Genomic DNA, 22,885 nt, shown 5'->3' with positions numbered 1-22,885 from the left:
GGATTTATTCTAATAGTGGAGTGTTCTTTTGTACTTGTGTTAATGTTAATTGTCTAAGGTTTCTAGTGTGTTTGCAAATTTGTGAATAGAATTCAATAGCTTGACTTATTCGTGAGTAAATGTTACTCATATAAAGATCCATTTTCATGTTCAAATGTGTGTTTTCGTTTACAAAATCATAGTAGTATTGTTTGTTATCTTCGTCTTCATATCGTGTACGTTCTGATATTATTTGTTCTGGTTTTATTCGTAAAAATTTTTCGTCGTCAAATTTATCTTTCTTTCTTGTAACTTTTTGTCCGGTATGCATATCGAATCCGTATTCGTAGATGATGTATATATCATCATATTCTGTTTTGTGTAATGGTTGGAGTGAGCCACACTCGCGTTCGACGAGTGGGAATACTTCGAATCTAGTTGCGATCTTGTCTGTTTTGTTTAATTTTTTTTGTGTTATGTCTGGTTGCTGGACTGTTGTCCATTCAGCGTTTGTTTCTATCCAATATCTATCTTGATATTTTACCATGAATGCATCAAATCTGATTAGTTCAAATAGTTGACAATGGGTTTGTGGTTCCCATACTATTGTTGCTTTTGTTAATGGTGTTGGGAGGCATTCCCCTTTACGGAGATCGCAGGGTAGTTTTGTTCCCATATATGATATTTCTTCGTTATCAAGGTTTAGTATTAGTGATGCTTCACGTATTTCTAGTGTCCAATCTAATATATCAATTCTGTTTTGTTTTCGTGGTCCTTTCATGCAATTGGATTGTGCATTTTTTATTGCGCTCGGTATCCACATGGGATTTGTGTAGTCATAAACTATTCGTCCGTATGTCGGTGCTAATGGGGTATTCATATCGAATTGTATTCGACCTTGCATTTCTTCGATCTTTTTCTGAAGTGGTGGATTTGCGATGTAGTTGAATGATATATTATATCTTGTTGGTTTGTATCTTGTGTTTTTGAGTAGGTTTATTCTAGCGAGTTCGTTTCGAACTTCGTCCGCATCTTATATTTTTGTTCTTTGTGCATCTGATACGTAATAACTTGGTCTGTTTGCTCTAATGTAGTCAGTGTGTTGTGAACACCATTCTACTCGTTCTTTAATTGTTCCTGCAACTGCGTATGCTTTGATTTCTACTGCTTGTGCTTTTGATAATAATTGTACTTCTGTTCTTGTCATATCTAGATCTAATGGTTTGAATTTGCATGTACTAATTTTGTTTAGTTCGTAGTATTTGACATTTGTGATTTCTTCTGCATCACAATCATAGTGTTCTATGAATATATCTTGTGGTCCGGTTGCGGAGCCGTTAATATTCTGTCCAGTTAATTCTACAAAGTCTATTTGTGTTTGTCTTTTTTGTCTTTTATTGTTCATATTGAACTTATCCAGTATACTATCTGTTAATCGTTCTCTATAGAAATTCCAATTTCGTGTCCATTTGTCGATAGCTATTTCCCACATAGCTTCGTAATCCGAATAGTTTTTTGTGTTATTTGAGTCTTCTACTTTAGTATTATTGATAAATCTTGGAGAAGTGTTGGTATGATTGTGTTGGAATACATAATGTTGGAGGTTATCATATTTTTGTGGATTAAATGTGTGGTAATTATTAATAGTATTGTAATTTTTTGTGTTGTTTTTATTTTTAAAGTGTTGGATTTGTAATTCCATTTTTTCGTTGATACGATCTTTAATGCGTTGTCTAGCTTCATTTTTTAGTCTTTTTTCCATTTGTATTTTTGTTTCTACTTTCATATATATGTATATTATTATTAATGATAATATGAGTATAATAGCTTTCAGTTGAAGCGACATGTGTATGATAGACCGGTGTGTGGATTGTAGAATGTTGCAAACCCTAAGGTTTGTTTTGTATATCTGTCAAATTTGTATATAAATTCAATGCAGATGAAAGGTGCTGGGATTGTAGTTGTGACTATAGATGGTGTTGTAGCGTGAAAGGGATGATTAAAAAAAGTGTTGTATTATATCGTTGTGTTAAATTTAAGTTCAAGAGATGGTGTCGCTAGAACGTTAAGTGCTGCGTTGCGTTGGCGATGTGTTAGATTTAAAGTATTTGTAAGTCTATTCCTTGACCAATTGGTAAGTGTATCACCAAGGTCGGTAGGTCCGTATAACGGTGGGGGTGGATTCCAAGTTTTGTGATCTAGTGGGAAGAGATATGTGTGCTCATTTGCTCTACTTTGAGTTGGGGGGTTACAATTAAGTGTGGGGGTTGATCGAACTCGTCCTGGATGGTTTGAGGGTAATCTAATGTCGGGTATGAATGATGATGGGGATAATGCTGTATTTCTTGGAGGTTGTAAGGTGTTTGGGATTTCAACTCTTGGTACGCTTACTGATGTGTTTGATGATGATGTTGTTTGATTTGTTCTTACTGGTGTTGTATTTGTACTTGTGGATTGTGGTGATGTTGCTGACCAAAGTGAACTATTAGGTGAATGTAATGGTTGTACTCGAAAGTGTTCTTGAACAAAGTTAAAGTCTTTTCTCTGTGAAAATGTCGGTGGTAAAAATGGATTTGCTCTTAGTTCGGATGGTGTTGGTGTATGATCAGTATTGACACTTGAGTGTTCACTTGGTGAACTGAGACTAAAATTGTGTAGTGGAAGTGTTCCTGTTCTACTTGGTGGTTCTGAGTGTCCTGTTTCTAAAGGTCTTATTATATTAGATTCTATATCTGTTGAGCCATATGATACTAATGTTGAGTCTTGTGTAGGGAATGACAATGACGATCGACGTCGTGCTCTTAAAAGTTCTCTTCTTTCCGGTCGTTCCCTTCGTACAGAATACGGGTTTTCGTTATATGGATTTAGTGTGTCATCTATTTCTGGTGAAATTGGAATATTTGTTAGATCTGACTTCGTTATGGTGTGGTCTTTCTGGGTGATTGTTACTTTGATTATTACTTGATGACGCAATTTTTGCGGGCTATTTGTTATGCTCCTGAGCCAGGTCCGTGGGTTGGGATATTAATGAATGGTGGTTGCAAAATAATGAGTGGTGTTAACTCTTGTCCTGGTGTATGAGTTTGTGCTCCTAGGTTTGATATCCAAATTTCGTTATGGTCTAATCTGAGATTTAATTGATATATTATAACGTTACCGTATAATTGAGAGTTTTCTGGAAATCCTATTTGTAGATAGAAATTTTGTGAGTGTAGGGTGTAGTAGATGGATTCTTCAATATCAGGAATAGGATCAATTTTTATGGATATAGAAAATATTCTATTAGATTTAAACACATTCGTATGAAAAAGTAAATTATAATTGCGATCTTAATAAATTTAAATATTTCTAGTTCTATAATATCTATATTAGATTTGCAGATATGGAATATATCAGAGTGTATTTCATGCATGGGGTGTTATTATTGTACTGGTGGGCTTGCATAGACAACTGTACGGTTTCGAATGATTTCAGTTATGGTTACTATAGCTAGATACGTTGAAATTACTACAATACACGGTACAAGAAAAATAGTTAAGAAAAATATTACTTTGGATAATAGTAAGTAGGTTGCTATTAATGCTTCTGTGAAATCAATTTTTGAAACTAATTTTGTTTTATGTGTTTGTGTATGTCAGTGTGAGTGTTAGTGTAAATTTGATACAATGCTTCACTGAAAAGTGACAGTTATTTACTGTTGTAACTGACACTTAGCGGTGTCGCATTATCAAATTTTGTGAGAGTTAAAATGATACGTGATATATGACTATGACAATGAGTGGTATCATTACTGTTGTTACTTCTTTGCTCTGTCGTCAATAAGGTTTATAGCTTCCTTTTTTAAAACTACGAGAAAATTTGTGTGTAACTCGTTTAAGTTTGCACACTCTTGAGTGTTAATCTGTTGTTTCAGTACTTCAAATTCTGTGATTGTTTCCGTACACGGTGCTGTGTATTTAAGTAAATCAAAATGTTTTTCTCCCCAAAAGAGTTTTATCTCTTGTTTTGTTTTTGTTATTCCTTCTATGATAAAGAGATAATTTTGCGGTGATACTTTGCAATTTGTTAGTTGAACGCTATCGTCGTCAAAATGTATATGACTGCCAGATGGGTAGTCAAGTTCAATAAAATTGTCTATTTGGACTGATATTCTTATGATAAGTTGATTTTTACTAAATGAATTCAAAAATTCTAAAACTGACAATATAGGTGGTGTTTCATTATGATGGTGACTATAATGATGTATGAGTCTTTCTGAAATGAAATTAAGGTAATTCAGTTTTACCTGTTTTGTCGAGTTGTTTTCGGTAGAAAGATGATAAAGATGTGAGAGAAATTTTTGAAGACAGTTGATACAAATTTATTCCGAATGATTTCAGAAATACTGAGAATTAGATTTTTGGAAGATGCGATTGAAGTTTTTTATTCTGTTTGAGAATGAGGCAAGAAATAGTTTATGATTCAAGAGATTATCTCTACAATTGAGAGTCGACAATAAAATTTTGTTGAATTTGAAAGAATTTTAAGATGTTGTGTTGAATTTGGAACGGAGTTTTAGTTAGTTTTAACTTTTCTTATCAGCTTAGCTGAAAATGAGAAAATTTGTGAGAAATTGAGAAAATGAGAAAATTTTTCTGGTTCGAGAGAGGTTGTGATTTGTACAAGACAAAATCGGTGATTTTTACCCAAATGTTTGGGGCTCTCTACAATGTTGGTGACATTTACATATCTTCCGTTTTTCTTTTTTGGTTCTTGAAGTTGCCAATTTTACTAATTTTCTGGTCGTAATTAGTGTTTTGGATTGTTATCTTTTGATGTATAAGTGTCCTTTGTAGATATTCTTTGGCTTTCTTGTTACGATATTCTTCTTGTAATTGGTATGTTTGAGAGTAATTGGTATGTTTGATTGGTTACTGACGTTATTGGTTACTGACGTTATTGGTTACTGACGTTATCGTTTTGCTGTGTGGTAAGATACCAATTAGGAAGTTAACAATACCAATTAGGTAAGTTATTCTAAAAGTTGTAATTTGTTCCAAGTAGGTTTTTTATTGATGGTGTTCAATGATAGTGTTCAGTGAAGATGGTGGCTCCATCTGCTTGATTTTGTAAATCCTTTGAAAGTTTAGTGCTAATGAGCTAGAGGTTCGTTAAATGGTGCAGAAATGGTGCAAATGGTGCAAATTGTTAATTAGTCTTTTTGTTAGCAACGTCATGCGCTGATGTTTGTTGTTGTGTTGAAATGTCTACTTCAACACTTTATTGATCGTGTTAGATCTATTTTGTTAATCACCATTTGGTTATGTTGGAAAATGTTAATTGAGTTGACATTTGTAGTTTGTTAATAATTGCGTCTGCCTGGGAGCCGTTTGTCTCGGTACTTTGTTGTTCAAGTCTCTTCATCTTACTGATGAAAATGGTTATTTTAATCCTTTTTCTGTTTAAATGATTTGTTCGTTTACTAATGAGATATTTTGTTGTTAATGAGGACTATGACGTCCGTCTTTTTAACGTCCGTTTTTGCTTATGGCGTAGGTTTGGGTTATGACGTCTTATTTGTTAAAATGTCATTGTGAAATGTTTAATTAGCCGAAGGTCATTTGACCAATTAATAATGAGATTTGAACTAAATTATATTTTTATATATTTCAGGTAATGAATCATCTCACCCTGGATTGTTACTGTCTGGGTTGTTATATGTAGGTTATAACACATGTATTGTTACAACGAATGGATTGTTACTCTATTCTTACTGGATTGTTACACATAGTTACATCACCATTTGGTTATTATTTTGGCGTGCGTATGTGTGAAATAGTTCTTGTAGGCTAAAGATGTTGTCAACAGTGTTATGTGTTGTTGGCTTTGTTCTGGATTATTATTGCGTTACTCGTTTAAAAAGAGGAAGTTATTCCAATTTGTAAAGAGGAAGTAATTCTTTTCCTGTATGGTTATGTTGTTTGTGTTGAACTCATTATTTTTTATTTCGTATTCGTTTTAGTGTTTTCCTGTTTTGTAATAGTAGTAATTGTGCTTTACCTGTTTAGTGTTATTTTTATTTTTCCCTTTTTTGTATTATCTATTATTTTGTAACAAGCTATTATTTTGTTATTTGTTATTAATGTTGACTTCTACAAAATGTCTATTCCATTCCGTGAGTCCTCAATCGTAGAGGATATTGTTATTTGATAATAATTTGTTATTTGAAATTTGTTTATTGTTTTTTACTTCAATTAACTTCAAAGTCGTCTATTCCAGTTCCAAGCCTGTGAACATCGAAATACCGTTTGTGTTTTGTTTCATTGTGTTTTGATATTTTGTTTACATGAAATTACCGTGACTAATCATTAGCGTTTGGTTCAGGGGCTAGTATCATAACCAGTTTGTGTTATAGTAGTTTGTTACTTGCTTTATATTGTTTTATTTGTTATTGGATTTATGTGGTGGCGGCCTGTGTTGGAGATGGATGTGTCCGGAGGTGAATGGAAGGTGATAGTGACCGTGAGAGGAGATTGTGACTTGAGGTATGTGAAGAAGATGTATGAAGAAGATATGTATGACGAAGGAAGAAGATGTTGATGATGAAGATAGTATTCACCGTTTTGCTAAAATAGTAATCACCGTTTTGTTAAAATCATTTATTTTATTATTTGTGGTCATTGAAGGTGTTAATACATGTGTATTTGGGAATTTAGGATCTCATATATTTGAAAAGTTATATGGTGTGATCGATCTGGTGAACGACATTCTAAGGTTTGTTATAATCTATGTTTTTAACGGTTGGGGGTTGAGTTAGGTGTATCTGATATTAACACTTTCTAAATTGATTGATGTGTTTTGTACTTTTTGTGTATTATCAGTATTATTGTTTTAATATAGATGTTCTTTTTGAATGACCTTAATTTCGGTGGTATACACACGGGTTCGGGTTAGGGAAGTGTGTTATAGTAGAAATACTGAATGAGGAAATAGAGTAGAAATACTGAATGTATACCGGGTCCATGTTTGGGTACATGTTAGTCTATTACAGAGCTGGAAAATACATAGTGTCTGTTAGCAGAATATTATTCTGTATGAAAATAGGTAGGCATAAATATAATTCGTGAATAGTATAGATTGTATGTAGTATGTATATATATTGATATGTAATGTAATAACGTATAATGTTGGGATAATAGCTTTAGCTTGTGTAGTAATAGGGTTAGCTTGTGTAATAATAATTGTTAATATAAATATCATAGTTTCATTTAAGGAGTTATATGTTTATTAATATTGTATTTATTTATTATTAATATTATTATTATTATTTTACATTTGTGCTATTGTAGTGTGACCTTCCTTTTCTGAAGGTTATATTGATGTGTATGTTTTGTATCCGAGGTGCGGACATCTTTTTGAATAAGAGTTGATGTTTCTGGTTGTTTCAGTGTTGGTATTTCTTTTGTTAAGAGATAATTTCGTAGTTCCAATTTAATGTGCTTCTCTTTTGGATAATATGGTACGATGTGATTTCTGTGTATTGCTATTTGTTTTTTATTGTTGTCTTTTAAGATGTATGTTGTTGCAGTTGGTTTATCAACAATCAAATATGGTCCTGTTTTTAAGGGTAGTAGTTTTTTTCGATACTCCTTCAATCTGTTGTTGGTTGGTGACTAAAACAAAGGTATTTTTCTCAAGTGGTTTTGCTGTTCGAAATCGAGTGTTCATTTCATCTGTTAGTTTCTTTCTGTTTTGTAGAATTTTTGTTATTTTTTGATATGTGTCATTGTAGTGTTTTTCTTTGTCGAGGAAGCATTTTGCGAATGTTCCTTTTTGTAATTTTGCGATTTTAGGGTGGCTGAAATGGTTTTCTAAGTGTGTATGTGTAGGTTGTGTGTTACATGCACTTTTATCTGATGGGTTGCAATTACCCATTTCGTCCGTTGTTGTTCCGAGTTTAATTTTCGTTGGTTTCCTTGGTTTCTGACTGAAAACAACTTCATAAGGTGACATACCTAGTCGTGTTTGATATTGTGTGTTGTGCGCGTATGGGAAGAATTTTGCTTTTCGTGACCAATTATTGTACTTTTCATTCAGTAATGTTCTTATGAATTGTCCAATTATTTTATTTGTTCCTTCCACTACTCCGTTTGTCCAAGGTGCATATGTTGTACTAGGTTTAAACTTTATTTCGAAGTAATTACATAAATGTGTTAATTCCATATTAATGTATTCAGATCCATTGTCTGATCGGATTTCTTCGGGCAGTCCGAATTTCATGAACCAATGTTCAAATAAGGCTGTAAATGCGTAGTGTGCATTGTTTTTTGGTGCACACATTATGGTAACATAATGTGAAAAGGCGTCAACTATTACAAAGATGTAATTATTTCCTTCTGATGTCGGGTAAATTGGTCCTTTTGTATCTATCATTATCATATCGTTAAAGTAAGTTTTTGTTGGCGCTAATTGTTCTTGTTTACTTTTCAATCTTGTGTTAGCAAAAACTTTGTTGTATGCAATCTGCAATTAGTATTTTTATCCAAGTTGTAAGGTTTGGAAAATAGTATTTTTCCGTTATGTTTCGTTTTGTTTTTTCGAGTCCTGTGTGACCTACTAGGTCTATGCAATAGTTTTCGTAAAATGTGCATAGTAATAGTGTTAGTGGTAGACAGATTCTTTGTATTGATTTTTTATGAACATTTATTACGATTTTGATTAGTTCAGATTTTTCGTCAGTAATGATCGATTTGTATTTTCTGAAATACGCGAATAGTCCTTTATTTCCACGTATGTCCATTGTTACTGAATGTGGTTTACTGTTATGTTTTTTCCACATCTTCACTTTGTGAAATGCGGGGTCTAATATTTGAGTTTCTTTGATTAGTTTTTCTGTAAGTTTTGTTTTTTCGTCGTAGAAAATATCTGATATTTTTGTATTTTCATAGTTTTGTTTTTCTTGGGTTCTTATTTTATTTATTAATCTAAGGTAATCATCGTCATGGTGGATTGTGTATGGTCTTTTTTGATTTCTCTCAATAATGAGGTCATCTTTCTCTATCGTTGGAGATTGCCAATTCTTTATTTTCGGTTTGTATTTTGGTATCAAATTTGATTTTGTTTCTTTGTGATATTTTTCGTATGATATCGGGTGATATTCGTTTTTGTCGATGTTAATTTCGAAGTAATTATTGTGAATGTTAGCTAGTATGGGGTAGTGTGTTCGATCTGTATTTTCGTCGTTTGTATTATTGCATATGCTATATTTGCATTCCAGGTTATTTGCGAATGGTGTCTTTGCAAAAAAGAATTTTATGTTTTCTGGGATTTCTACTGTTATGTCACGTGTTTTAGTAAAATGTTCTTCGTCTATTGTTCTGCTGAGGAGGTCAGGAAGGGCTAGGTTTTTTCCGTCTGTCCAAATGATATGTATGTTTGGAAATTTCATTAAGATGAGTTGAAATCTGTGAACTCTATGGTTTGGTTTGTTCTTTTGAGTAAATAGGTAGATAATCGGTTTACGGTCTGTAAATAATACTATTGGGTGATTTGATACTGTTAAGAGGAATTCGTACTCGGTTAGTGTGAAAATGATTGCAGAGCCTTCTCTGATCAATGTAGATAGTCGCATTTCTATAGGTGTGAACAATCTGGAATTTGCTGATATTAATTTCATTTTCTTTTCAGTTGGATGTTGTAGCAATGCTGCTCCAATGCCTGTATTCGATGCATCTGTTATGATATAAAATGGTTTTGTGGTGTCTGGCATCGTTAGTTCTAACTTGTATGTTTTTGTTTGTTTCATTTGTTCAAAAATTTTTTGATGTTCTTGTGTCCATTTGAAATCAGTTTCTTTGTGTAAAAGGTTGTAAAATGGTTGTAATATTGGTTGCATGCCATATACGTATTTTGTAAGAAAATTAATTGTTCCTAAGTATCTTTGTAGTGCTTTCATACTTTTCGGGGGTTCTAGTTTTTGAAAACCGTCAATTCTTGATGTCAGTGGTTTCACTTTTTTATCCTCAATGATATGTCCAAGAAATTTGACTTTTTTCAACATAAAGTATCTTTTATCAGGCGCTGCTTTGAGGTTCTCTTTTAAGAGTACTTTAGGATATTCAATGAGTGTTTCGTACATTTGGTCGTATGAATTTGTTTGGATGAATATATCGTCAACGTATGTTATTACTGTTCCTTTACGAATTAATGGATAAAGAAAGTGTGTTAGTATTGATGCAAATGCTGCGGGTCCGATTGATATTCCGTAAAATAAACGTTGAAAGCAGTATTGTTCATTGCCAATTGTAAAATGAGTGTATCTCATTGATTCTTCGTCTAGTGGTATTTGATTGTATGCGCTATTTAGATCAGCTGTTGTGAATTTTGTTCCATTTATGCGTTTTAGTGCGACATCAACAGGTTCGATTGGCCAATTACACTTTGATTCATCGATCATACTATTTAAATATCGTGCATCTAGTACTATTTTTAATGATTCTCCCTTTCGTAATATAATTACTGGATTTGTAAATGTATTTCCTGTAGATAGTTGTTCTTTGTTCACTGGTGCAATTATATCGTATTTTTTTAGTACGTCCAGTAGTTTCTGGATTCGTTCTCTTAAGTGTATTGGTACTTTGCTTATTCTTTGTTTTTTGAAAATTGCATCTTTCTTTATAGGTAGATTCAGTTTTCACGTTTTGGGTTAAATGTGAGTGTTGAAAATCGAACATTTGAATAAATTCTTTTTCTGATTCTGTATATTTATTAATGTTAAATTTGCATTTGAAATTTGGTTTTCTTTCGAATGTTGCTACTTGTTCAATTGTTTCGTTGTCCTGTATGTTTAGTATTTCCTTGATATCATTTTCGTTTTCAGATGTTAAGTGATATAATGCTGTAAATAAGTCTAGAGAATTAGTCTGATACATTTCTTCGTATTGTTTTATGAATGTAATGTTTTTATAGATAAAACCAATTAAGCCTTCGTTAATTGTTATTTTGTGTTGATTATTATTGACTAAGAATATGTCCATGAAGTGTTCTGTTTCTGTTGTAAGGTCTTTTATATCCGTAAATGATAGATTGTGATACTTGTTAATTGGTTCGAAATAGTGGTTTGAACTATAAATTATTTTTCCGTTTGAATTTTTCATTTGTTTGAAAATGGGTATCGGAAATGTTATGCATTTGTGTTGTTCTTTTTTAAGGTAGATTGATTCTTTGTTATAAATCGGGTATAGTCTAGAGTAATAGGGGTATCCTTTTGTACTGTTCATGAAGAATGTAATGTCATTATCTAGAATTGTATTAGTGTTTATCGTTAATTTGTTCGTATTTACATTTATTGTTTCTATATATTCCTTGAAGAATGGAGGTCCAAGCATGTTGTGATTACAATGAGTAACATAAAAAGGAATGTTAAAGTTGTGTTTTATTTTATTTCTGTTGTTTGATATTCTATCCGGTGTTAGATTTAATGTTATTGTTCCAAATGTTTCTATGGTATTTGCTGCTGTTAGTGTTTTGTTTGCTCGTTCGAGATGTATCTCAGGGTTGTTGTATTTTATTTCATTTCAAGTGTCTTCATTTAAAAGGTTTAATGTTGCTCGAGAGTCCAGTAGAAAATCAATTTCTAATATTGGTTTTTGCTTCGTAAAGTCTTGTTCAAATTTGTTACACTGATACATTGGTAGTATCCATGTTGGGTTACTTTCTAGTGCATTCACTATAGTATTGCATGTGTTTTCGTTTGCATTATAAAATTTGTCAAGTAATTCTTGATCTTCATTTGATGATTCGGATGTGTATTCGTATTCATCAATGCCAGGTGGATCTTCAATTGGTCTATCTGTTTCTATATTATTTATTCTACCTTTATTGTGATTATTATTAGATCTGTTTCCATCTGTTCTTCCGTCTTTTGATTGATGTCTGTTGTTTTGTTCTCGGTGTGACGAATTTCTTCTATCGGTTCTATTGTTATTGTTTGAATATTGTCTGTTATTGCTATTTGATCTTTGTCTGTATCTGTCAGTTCTATTTGAATCTCTGCTGTCGAATCTTTGTTTGTTATAATTATTATTATTATTATTATTATTATTACTAGTATTATTATTATTATTATTATTATTATTATTATTATTATTATTATTATTATTATTATTATTATTATTATTATTAATATTATTATTATTATTATTATTATTATTATTATTTCTGTTATATGGTGATTGGTGTCTTGATTGACTACGGTTTGTATATCTTGAGTTTGATCTACTATTGTTATATCTATTGTAACTATTGTTTCTGTTATAGCTGTTTGTTCTACTTCTATTGAAATTGTTTGTTATAACTTGTGTTTCTACTGTTATAGTTGTTATTCGAATCGTTGTTTCTATGGTAATTTGACGTATTATTGTAGTTATTTCTTGATTGTGATCTATATGGTGTTCTGCTTCTTGAACTGTTGTATACTGGTGATGTTGATGGTTGTTGTCTTCCATTGACATTGTTGGAGTCGATTCTTCTATTCGGTAAATTTTGGTTATTTCTCATATGACCATAAAATGTTTTTTCTTTGGGTCTTGGTATGCTTTCTCGTCTTGGTCTTATAAAACATCGGCCTTTTGTGTGACCGTGTGAACTACAGTAACTGCAAAATAGTGAAAATTTTGGTCTTCCTTTAAAATTTTTTCTATCATGTGTTGTTTATTCCGTTTAGAACGTTACTAATCGTTCCTTCAAATTGTTCCAAGTCGTTTTGATTTAGGTCGTTTATATTATTACAATCTATGTTTATTTGTTTTAAGTTATCATTAATGTTATTGGTAGTTTGGTTCATTTCGTATAAACGTTTGTGATTGTTTGTTATTGTTCTTGTTAAATCCATTTGGTCTTTTGTCAACTAGTGCTATAAATGGCATTTCTGGTTCTCTTGGTGTTTGTTTATGGTTTGCATGTTTTTTCAATGCTGCTGTTTTTAGTTCGTTGTCCAAACATCTTATGAATGTTTGATTCATTACACTATTTCTATAATCTTCTGTATATAGTGAATATGCTGTTTTGACTAGTGTTTCTATTCTTAGAGCAAGTGATCGTAATGATTCGTTTGTATGTTTTTGTAACTGTTGTATTACTATTTTTGCTTGTTGTTTTGATTTTTCTGAGTCGAACATATCTGAGAATTCTTTACAAAATATCTCGCAATCCAATTTGGTTTCACTCGGTAGAGTTGAATACCATTTTTGAGCTGGACCTTGTAGTGTGTGTAATATTAAGGCTGCTCTTTTTACTTTCCATTGGTGGTGTCCTGGTTTGTTTACTGGTTCTATACCACTGCTAAATATCATTGCTGCTACTATACTGTTTAGATATTCTTCGACAGTATATGCTGGATCTGTGCCGTCAAATGGTCCTATTGTCGTTGGTACTGAACCACTGCTTATGTTTTGTTCGATTTGTGGTTCTTCGTTTATACTCATTGATGTCAATTGTTTATAGAATGGTAATGGGGGTTCTGTTACTGTTGTTTCTCTTTCTTCTGTTGTATTTGAATGTGTTGTACTTGGTGTTGATCGTCGTGTTCTAATTTCATGCCTGTTGTTTTGGATATTATTGTTTTCTACATTTCTGTTTTCTGTTCGTGTATTATATTGTATATTGATATCATTTATTGTTCTTTCGAATCTGTTAAACATTGATTGTAATGCTTCGTCTTGTTTTCTTTCCATGTTTTCGTTTATTTGTCTGAATTTGTTTTCTATATTGTCTATTAATTTATTTGTATGATTTGTTACTTTTTCAGTAATTTCGTCTTTTAAATCATTTTAGTTGTACATTTGTTGTTCCCAATGCAATTTGTGATTATCATTGTTTTCGTTTAGTGAGCCTATATATGTATTATTATTATTTCTAATATATTCCTGGTTCATCGTTTGTTGAGTTTTCTTTCTAACTCTCTGATTTACTGTTGGTGGTATCCAGTTCCCAAATTTTATTTCTTTTTCATCTGAGTCGGAAATATATATGTCGTCTACAACGTTTTGTTGATTTCCGAACAATTTTGACGTTAGTGGTTTGTCAGGTTTTATTGTAGATTTTTGTTTTGATTGCAGACTCGTGTTTACTTGAACGTCTTTTGGTGTTGACGTATTTGTTAGTGATTTTGATAGGCTAAATGATGAGGAACCTATCTGTCCTTGATCCGTTATTTGTACATAATCTTCTATTCCTTGTATGTAATTTATACTATCCGAACATACTTTTAGTGTACTTTCGAAGTGTGGTGAATAGTACTCACCGTCCCAGATGTGTCTAAGTTCTTCATTCAGATTTTCAATTTCTGCGGGGAATGTTTCTCCAAACTCTATTCGTTTTTCGTTAATGTGTTCAAAGTTATCTAACCAGAATAAGAATGTAAATTCTGAAATGATTTGAATAATATCAAACGTGGCTGTTTTTAATTCTGTTTTTAGTTCCCTAATTTTTGTTAACCAATTATTGTAATTTATTATGTCTTTTCTGAGTCTATCGTTTACTGACTGTATTTGTTTTTGTTGTTCGTCCAAGTATCCGATTGTGTTTCGGGGTAATTCGTATGATGTATTTGGTATTGCTGTTATTTTTGATCTGTCTTGTTTTTCTTCATGTCTTTTTAGGAATGTTCTAAACATATCTGATAGTTTTGTTTCATTTTGAAAATTATAAAACGTTTTCTTGTTTTTTGTTTCATCTGTTAATGTGAATATATAATGTTTGTTAAGTTGGTCTCTACCCAGTAGTATTACTGGTAGATAATGTGCTAGATGGTTTCTATGACTGCTGATTGGTTCTATGTGTTTTGTTTCTTTGAAGAACTTATTCTTCAAATTTATTAGTATTCTTTGTATTGTCTCGCGGTTTTCTAGCGGACAATCATCAGAGATTATAAATGGTATTAAGTAATTGTTAGCATTTGTTTGTTGTAGGTAACTACTGGCCATTGTTACTAATGTTTTGTTATATCTAGAGATTGTTTTGTTTAATTGTTACTTTTTCCGTTATGGAGAATAAAAGATGAAAACTTGTTATTTCAATATAGTCCGGCACTGGTCGCAACAGATAAGACGTGTTCTGAAGTAGGGTTACCTTGGGAGGTTACTCTACTTCTGTCTTCTGGTGTCTCAAGAATATAGTATGATCTTAAGGCTTACCTGACTAACTAAAGTTCTAGATCTCTAGTCTGTTACTCTTCTATCTGAGCTTCAGTAGACAGTGCACCGGCCGAAATGCTAAAGTCTAACGTATATCTCAATACCAAAACAAGAGCGGAGTAGAGAGAGAGAAATATACTTTATTATTATATCAGGTCTGACTGGTACCGACTAAAGGGGTAGCGTGTTGTGTTACCAACGGGTAAACAGTTAAACATAAAAAGGAAAGGTATTTCCATAATTTCATCCAATCAGGGTTGAGTATTTTAGTTTATATTCACCAACATAAGTAAAGTCTCTAAATCCTTTTGTGAGAAGTCAACACTGACTCCATTTTTCAAAGTGCAGTTGGTGTGTTTGCTTCATTTCTTAAAAACAGACGGCAGTGTGTTAAGATAATTGATGCTTACTTAGAATGGTTGGAAACAAATCATGGTGTTCTACAGAGAACGGTTTTAGGGCCGCTAGTTTTTCTTTACATTGATTATTTTCGAGAAAAGGTACTAGGAAACTTCGACATAATTCAATTTGCTGATGACGCAAGTTTCCATTTTTAGCAGAAACTATGTCGCCGAACTGGAAAAATGTGTTTCTGAAATACTTGAGAAAACAGAAAATTATCTAAAGCAAAATAAATTAACCATGAATACCGGTAAAACTGAACTTCTTTGCGTCTCGAAAGAAAATGAAAATTTCAATCCAATATTTTTTCCGGGAAAAGAAATAAGCCAAACGTCAAGGCAGATACTTGGGTATAATAATTGATTCTAAATTGAACTTTCATATACAACTCAACGAAGTCGTATCAGATATGGCCACAGCGATTAGGTCCATATACCTTATACGTTATCAGTTACCTCTGAAAGCACGATTGTTGCTATTCAAATCCCTTCTCTAGTCCTTTCTCATTTAACTTTCTGTGCCTTTTTTTCAGAACTTGAATTTCTCTTCAATGCAGCGAATCAATCGACAAATCAATTGGGGAATTAAAGTTTGCTATATGAGAAAAAGTTTGAGAGATCTCTTTATAAAATCTGACATCTTGACTGCAGAACTTCTAATAAGCCAGATGAGTGTTTAAAAACGTAGAATGATATTTCATTTTTGAAATCAAACGGCACTGAGTTTTTTTTCTAAGTAGTAATATCTTAGTAAGAAAAAACAACAGAACTGAACAGCTAATTCTGCTAAAGTTGAGCAGTCGATCATTACAGAAAAGAGGAATCCAAAAATGGAATAAACTTCCGCGTGAAGTCCGGATTATCACATCACGCTTACAGTTTAAACGCATGTTAAAACAGCATCTGTTCCAACAATTCAAACTTGTACCGTTGGAAATGAACGTTGGTGGCTTCAAAAGTTATTTTCCCCTTAAAAAACGGAACCACTAATTTTGATTATTAACATTGTACTAATTTTGTATATAACACTTTTAACTTAAAATTTTTAACCCCTGGGTTATGTTTTCAATTTACATGTTTAAAAAATTAATTCTGCAGCTGGAGACAATTGTTTTGCAGAAAAAGTTAAGAGAAAACTGCCGACATAAGACGCAAATTTGCTGCAAAGCGATACAAATTAGGTAAAATGTAAAACTAAAGAGTGGCTCCTATAGATTTTTGTAGATTGTTGATTCAACTAAAAAGTTTCTGAGAAACTAATATGATTGCATCAAGCAGCTCTATAGGGATACATTGTTGAAAATGGACATTTTTTTAAGCGAAATGTTGATTTCATAAGCAAAGACATAAGCAAAAACATCAGAGCAAATCATTAAAAGATGGATCAGGTTTTTAGATAACAAACCCTTCATGATTGATTAAAGGAAAGCAAATTCAACAAAGTATATTCTTGAATATACTAAATCATTCAATTGGACGAAATCGTCACAAAAACTGGGCGAATTTAGTGCGGTCGGAAAGACTCAGATCGTTTTTATTCATTTTTCATTTTTTTTAAATTCAGAGATGGAATCTATTCATCAAGAACTTCATGTGGTATAATTTAATCTGTGCAAAATGCGAAAGAAAGTATTGTGAATTTCACTGCAAAAAATTTGTGCTGACATTTATATTCCGCCATTTCTTTTGCAATTGTAATTGTATCAATTGCAATTGTAACAATTAAGTCTGTTCAACGTAAACTGGCAGCCTCGCATATTACGTATCGCTAAAATTACGTCTACGTTTCGGCAGCATTTAAAGCCTTTCTAATATCAACTGTCCATCATCGCGACCCTTTTTTGTCATTTAAGGAAAGCCAATTGACCATGCAGCAGTTGAGAGCTACAAGTCAAGGTTTCCGCATCACAACTTAGTGGCAACCGAAAGAGAAACAGTTCAGTTCAAGATAAATGACGAGACATTCTATACAGTGGAGGAACTCCTGGCAATGCTGTTAAACAATTCGAGGAATTTGGCCTCTGATTTTGCACAGGAGGTTGTCCAGAATGTTATTGTGACTGTGCCCGCATATTTCAACCAGGCTGAGAGAAGGGCGGTCAAGAATGCTGTCGAAATTAGGTGAGTAAATGTTTGTAAGTCAGCTAATAAAAGGCAAATAGATCCCAGCAAATATACGCTTTGGTACCAAAAAGCTTAGTACGGCACAGTTTGTACCCTTTAACTGTTATTGTTGCTCCGGCAGTTTCATGGGTGATGGTATATTAGGCGAAAACTTGGTTCGGCAAACGCAATTTTCATAGGCATTAGGCAAAAATCCTGTAGTTTGAGCGAATATCAATTAAAACAATTCAAAATCCACTCATGTTTTAATAGTCGTCAAGTGTGTTCTTAAGAGTCGTCTTTACATGCAAAGCAATTTTTAGAATTACATGAAAATTGTATCATTTTTTTTCAACGTGTTGCATCTCTTACTCTTCTCAGTGTCATCACGGCCAATGATTTGATTTTTTTTAAAAAAAAAACCTGAATGAATAGTCAATGTTTAAAATTACTTATCAATAGCTTTATCACTGTAAATAGTTTAAACTACCTGTTGAAAAAACGCAAGGGAAACTGAACGAGTAGGAGTTACAACAGATCGTAAAAAATGCTCAAAACTGGAAAACTCTGGTCAATATTTGATTGTTTTTGTAAGCTTTATTTGAATGAAGAATTATGGTCACTTACTAAATTATATGACAAGCGGATATTACAGTATCTCCTTTAGATGTTTTAATTGTTATTCGCATAATTTCCCTAAAACTTTAGTGTTCTTTTATATTTTCAGACAAGCCAAAGGCTCCACTTGGTTCACTTTGAAATTTGGACAACTTACGAAGAGAAATTGAAAATTGCATTTTCAAAAATTTTTCTTACAAAATGGTACTCTTCTGCATAAATTCAAGATTGTCGGAAATTGCTTTAAAAAATTGTCTTAGAATGGTCAGAAAATAGGCCTGATCTGAATCCAATTTTTTTTTAAAATGGGCAATTTCATAGCAACAATTACAACAGACAATTCTGTGGGACAAAAGATGGAAATGTGACTCAACTTGTTGTGAAAACAATCCAAACCGTGTACTAGACGTTTGGAAGGCTGAATGGGAAGTGATTCGTTACTAGAGTACTGATTTGAGCTCAAAATGTCTTAATAGCCGCCGTCAGCCTCTTAGTGGCTATTATTTAGGCGCTTTCCTTTTTTAATTGCCGCCGTTATTCTTTCAACAGCGATTATTTAGGCGCGCTCCTATTTTTAAGTTGCTTTACCTTTTGATCAAGTTTTTCATTTTACAAAATTCTTGTATCTCACAATTGACTTCTGACTTGCCTCACTCAATGTTTCAACTAAATGGATTTCAAATTCTTTCCCGCATTGAATTAATTGAATTACCCAATGTAATAAATACTGTCAAAGTCAAAAGAGCAAAATCAAAGGAAACGGTATAAATATATAAAGCCCGGTCATTAAGTCATAGTGCAGTAGGTTATCGGAGTTCAGTAGAGCGATTGTTAGCTGGTATTAATATTATGCTTAATGGCCTTCTGCTTAGAAGCTGAATTAAGAGTAACTTCAGAAGCGAACCGAATATGCATAATTTGCACATCAAATAAGAACAATTTGACACTTAGAAAAAATCTGAAAATTTATATCTGTTAATTTCTTTTTCAATCCCAATGTGCGTCAAGCGCGGCAACGGTGGCTATTTTCCGTCAATATGCCAGCTATGTTTTGATCTTTGTGGCATTTTTTAATGGTATACGTAGCTTTTTGCTACCTAGTCTATATCAGGATATATATGAGAGGATTCCTTACGTACGCTTTTGGAATCGTATCATTTCTCTGCTGAACCTCTTTGTACTCTGTTATAATTTTGGTGAGGTACTTTCTCTACTCAAGTTTTCGCTATATAGGAAAGTTTCTAAATTTTATCTTCAGTACTTCATAAGCTCGACAACACCGTGTTATAGATTTTGAAAACTATGTATTTCTTTGTTTCAGTGGTCTGAAACTGTTACAGCTTATCTCTGATAATGCTGCTGTTGCACTCAATTACGGAATATTCAGACGAGACGAATTCAAAGAGGCACCTACTTACATTCTGTTTTTCGACATGGGTGCTAGCGCTACGAAAGCGTCAGTTGTCGAATATAAAACGGACAAAATAGTCGAAAATGGCAAAGCGGAAATTCATCCTCACTTGTTCATTAGGGGCTTTGGATATGATCGAAGTTTGGGAGGGTCTGAATTTGATTTCAGGCTGAGGAAGTATTTGGCCGAACAGTTCACTAAACAGAAAAAGACATCAGGTCCTATTCAGGAATCGCCCAAAGCGATGGCTAAATTGCTGAAAGAAGCAAACCGCGTTAAACAAGTCCTTAGTGCTAATACTGAACATTACGCTCAAGTTGAAGGATTACATGAAGAGCAAGATTTCAAATGTTTAGTCACACGTGCATTGATGGACGAATTGTGTGCGGATTTATACGAGCGAGTGAAAGCGCCAATTGAGCAGGCTTTGCAGGGAGCGGACATGACTTTAGAAAATATCGAGTCATTCATTGTTTTTGGAGGTAGTTTCCGAGTTCCGAGAGTTCAGGATAAATTGCTGGAGTTTTTGGACGGCAAGAAAGAAATATCAAAGAATATTAACGCGGATGAAGCGGCGGCGCTTGGAGCCGTTTACCAAGCTGCTTTCTTAAGTTCGGCTTTCAGGGTTAAACGATTCGTGGTTAAAGATGCTTCAGTTTTTCCAGTTGACGTCTCGTTTGACCGCGTGTACACGGACGAACAAGATGGCGAGACAAAAACGAAAATTGTTGATCGCACTATTTTCAACAAAATGAACGCGTTTCCTATCAAAAAAGCAATGACATTTAACAGAATGCGAGATGATTTTTCGTTCACAATGAAATACTCGAATTTGGGCTTTTTGACTAAAGATGAATTGACGAAGCTGGGCAAAATTCAGCTGTCAACTGTAGCTGTTAGCGGTGTTCGAGACGCTTACGACAAGTTGATGAAAGAAGAAAATGTCACTGAGAAGGGTGTAAAAGCACACTTCAAGCTCGATGATAGCGGGATGATTGAAATTGTTGGAGTCGAAAGTCATTTTGAAAAGCGAGTTATGGAGGAAACTGAAGTGAAAGTTGAAAAGAGCACCATAGAAAAGTTATCCGAATCTATTTCAAGTTTCTTTGGAGGAAAAAATGAGGATGAAGCAAAGAAAGATGAAAGCTCAGAAACTGCTGCTGAGAATTCAGCCGAGGAAGCGCCTAAAACTGCCGAAAAAGAAAAGGCGGAAAATTCGGAAACGGCCAAGCCGGAAACTGCTGAAACTTCTGATAAAAATACTTCTGATATCAACGGGACGGCATCTAATGATACCCAAAATGCAACCGCTGAAGTTGTCGAGAAGACGTTAGAAGAAAAGGTTGTCCCTGTGAAAGAAACATTGAAATTTACTGTTGATATCAAAGATTCAGTTTCCATGACCGACACTGACATTAAAAAATCTAAAGATAAACTTATTGAACTGACGTTGAGAGATTTGGAGAAACTAGAAACAGCCAAAGCTCTTAACGATCTGGAATCCTTCATAATTGGCCAACAAGAGAAATTTGAAACAAACGAAAATACAGTCAAAGTTACATCTGAATCTGAGCGATCTGAACTTAGTGCGAAGTTGTCGGCGGCTTCGGAATGGCTTTATGATGACGGATATGGTCTAAGTTCTGTTGAATATAAAGCAAAACTTTCTGAATTAAAGGCCGAATTCAAACCAGTGTTTGCAAGACTGCGTGAAATGTCCGATCGACCCAAAGCGATCCAAGCATTGTTGGAAGTGATCAACCGGACTGAGACTTTCTTAAACGTGTCCGGCCATTTGCCAGAAGAAATGCAAGTATTCACTCCTGTTGAGATCGAGACATTAAATAATTCTCTCATTGAGACAAAGCAATTCTTGGCCGATAGTGAAAAGCAAATTTCTGAGTCAAATCCTCACGAAATGCCACCAGTTTTGGTATCGGATTTTAAAATGAAGTTTTCAAGCTTAGAGCGAGATGTAATGTACTTAATCAACAAAATGAGACTGGCCAAGCCCAAACCAAAACCTGCAAAAGTTCCCGAGAAAAAGAAAACTAATACTTCTGAGCAGCCGGATGTAGAAACTGATATGGAGTATGAACAGCCACCAGAAGATAAAGCTGGCGAGAAATCAGAGACCACCGGAGAAGAAAAGCCAGAAACCCTGGAGTTGCCAGGAGCTGACGGTGAGCCAAAAAGTCCCGAAGCTACTGGACAAGCTGATGAGAGCAGCACACCCAGAAGCGATCTGTAAATTGTATCGAGTTCTCAAAGGCTAATATGTTTTTGTTGTAGCTAAATATGTTTTACGCCAACCGAATTTTAAAATGATAGCAACTAAGAAATGACACGATGCCACAGTTCTAACTCTCAATACCTTGTATATGATAATGCTCATACCGAAAGCCGTCTGGAGATAGTTGAGCGCTGCATTGGTTTGCATCTATTCTCCCCTCCGTTTTTTTGATGACACCCACTTTTATAAATTACTATGTAAAAAGTAGCACGTGTGCCTAGTGGTGTAAAAGCTATGTGCCCACTAAGTTGGGAGGGGGCAGAAGAATAGATCGATCCATTTGCTCTCGTAGAAAATGTTCGACAATGCTGACTCCGAACAACCCCCTGTTGATTCCTGTTTTGTGAATGTGTTTGTTTATCAGTACTTTGTGGTAATAATTAAAAAAAGTTGTGATGTGATTTGGTAGCAATTGCTGTTAACTCATATTAGAGCACTTCTGTGCTGTGATGACAAGTTGAACTCATTTAAAAGGCAAATAATTTTTTGGATCAATAAGTTGCCAAATTTTGTCAAGTCTTCGTATTTTTCGAATCCATATCCACTCACTATTGTGTGTTTAAATAAAGGTTGTATTTATATATTGACTGACGGGATTATATATAATTTTATGGTTAATTTTGTTCGCTGTTAATTTATATTTCCATCTCATCGTTTTGAAATTTTTCTGAATACTTAGTAAATTCTGAATTGTGCAAGGTGATTAAAGGCTTGCCTTCAAAATTGTAGGGAATTTAAACCAAAGAGTTAGTAAGGGGGCTTGGTAATGTGCGTTTGCGTATAGTGTTCCGACCCTGCTCAACCACATACTGTTCAACAATAATAGGCGTTTGACTAAAAAATAGCTTAAAACTATTAATAAATGAAAATATCCTGTGGAATTAGAGGGCGATGAATTAGTAACAAA

General features: G+C 33.5%; 1 protein-coding gene across 1 annotated transcript in view; it reads left to right on the top strand.

Annotated features, from left to right (window-relative positions):
- The window catches only part of LOC142341682 (hypoxia up-regulated protein 1-like), a 36,580-nt gene extending 13,951 nt beyond the window's left edge, over positions 1–22,629 (top strand). Inside the window, exons 2-3 of the mRNA XM_075392830.1 lie at positions 17,407–17,674; positions 19,596–22,629. Coding sequence (XP_075248945.1) covers positions 17,407–17,674; positions 19,596–21,936 — 2,609 coding nt within the window. The 3' untranslated portion in view covers positions 21,937–22,629. The remainder of the gene's footprint in view (positions 1–17,406; positions 17,675–19,595) is intronic.
- Positions 22,630–22,885: the final 256 nt, after the last annotated feature.

Source organism: Convolutriloba macropyga, chromosome 6 (genome assembly GCF_964194025.1).
Source record: "Convolutriloba macropyga chromosome 6, txConMacr16.3, whole genome shotgun sequence".
Classification (NCBI taxonomy): Eukaryota; Metazoa; Xenacoelomorpha; order Acoela; family Convolutidae; genus Convolutriloba; species Convolutriloba macropyga.
The sequence above is the reverse complement of the archived record's forward strand: the minus strand, read 5'-3'. Positions and strand labels throughout refer to the sequence as shown.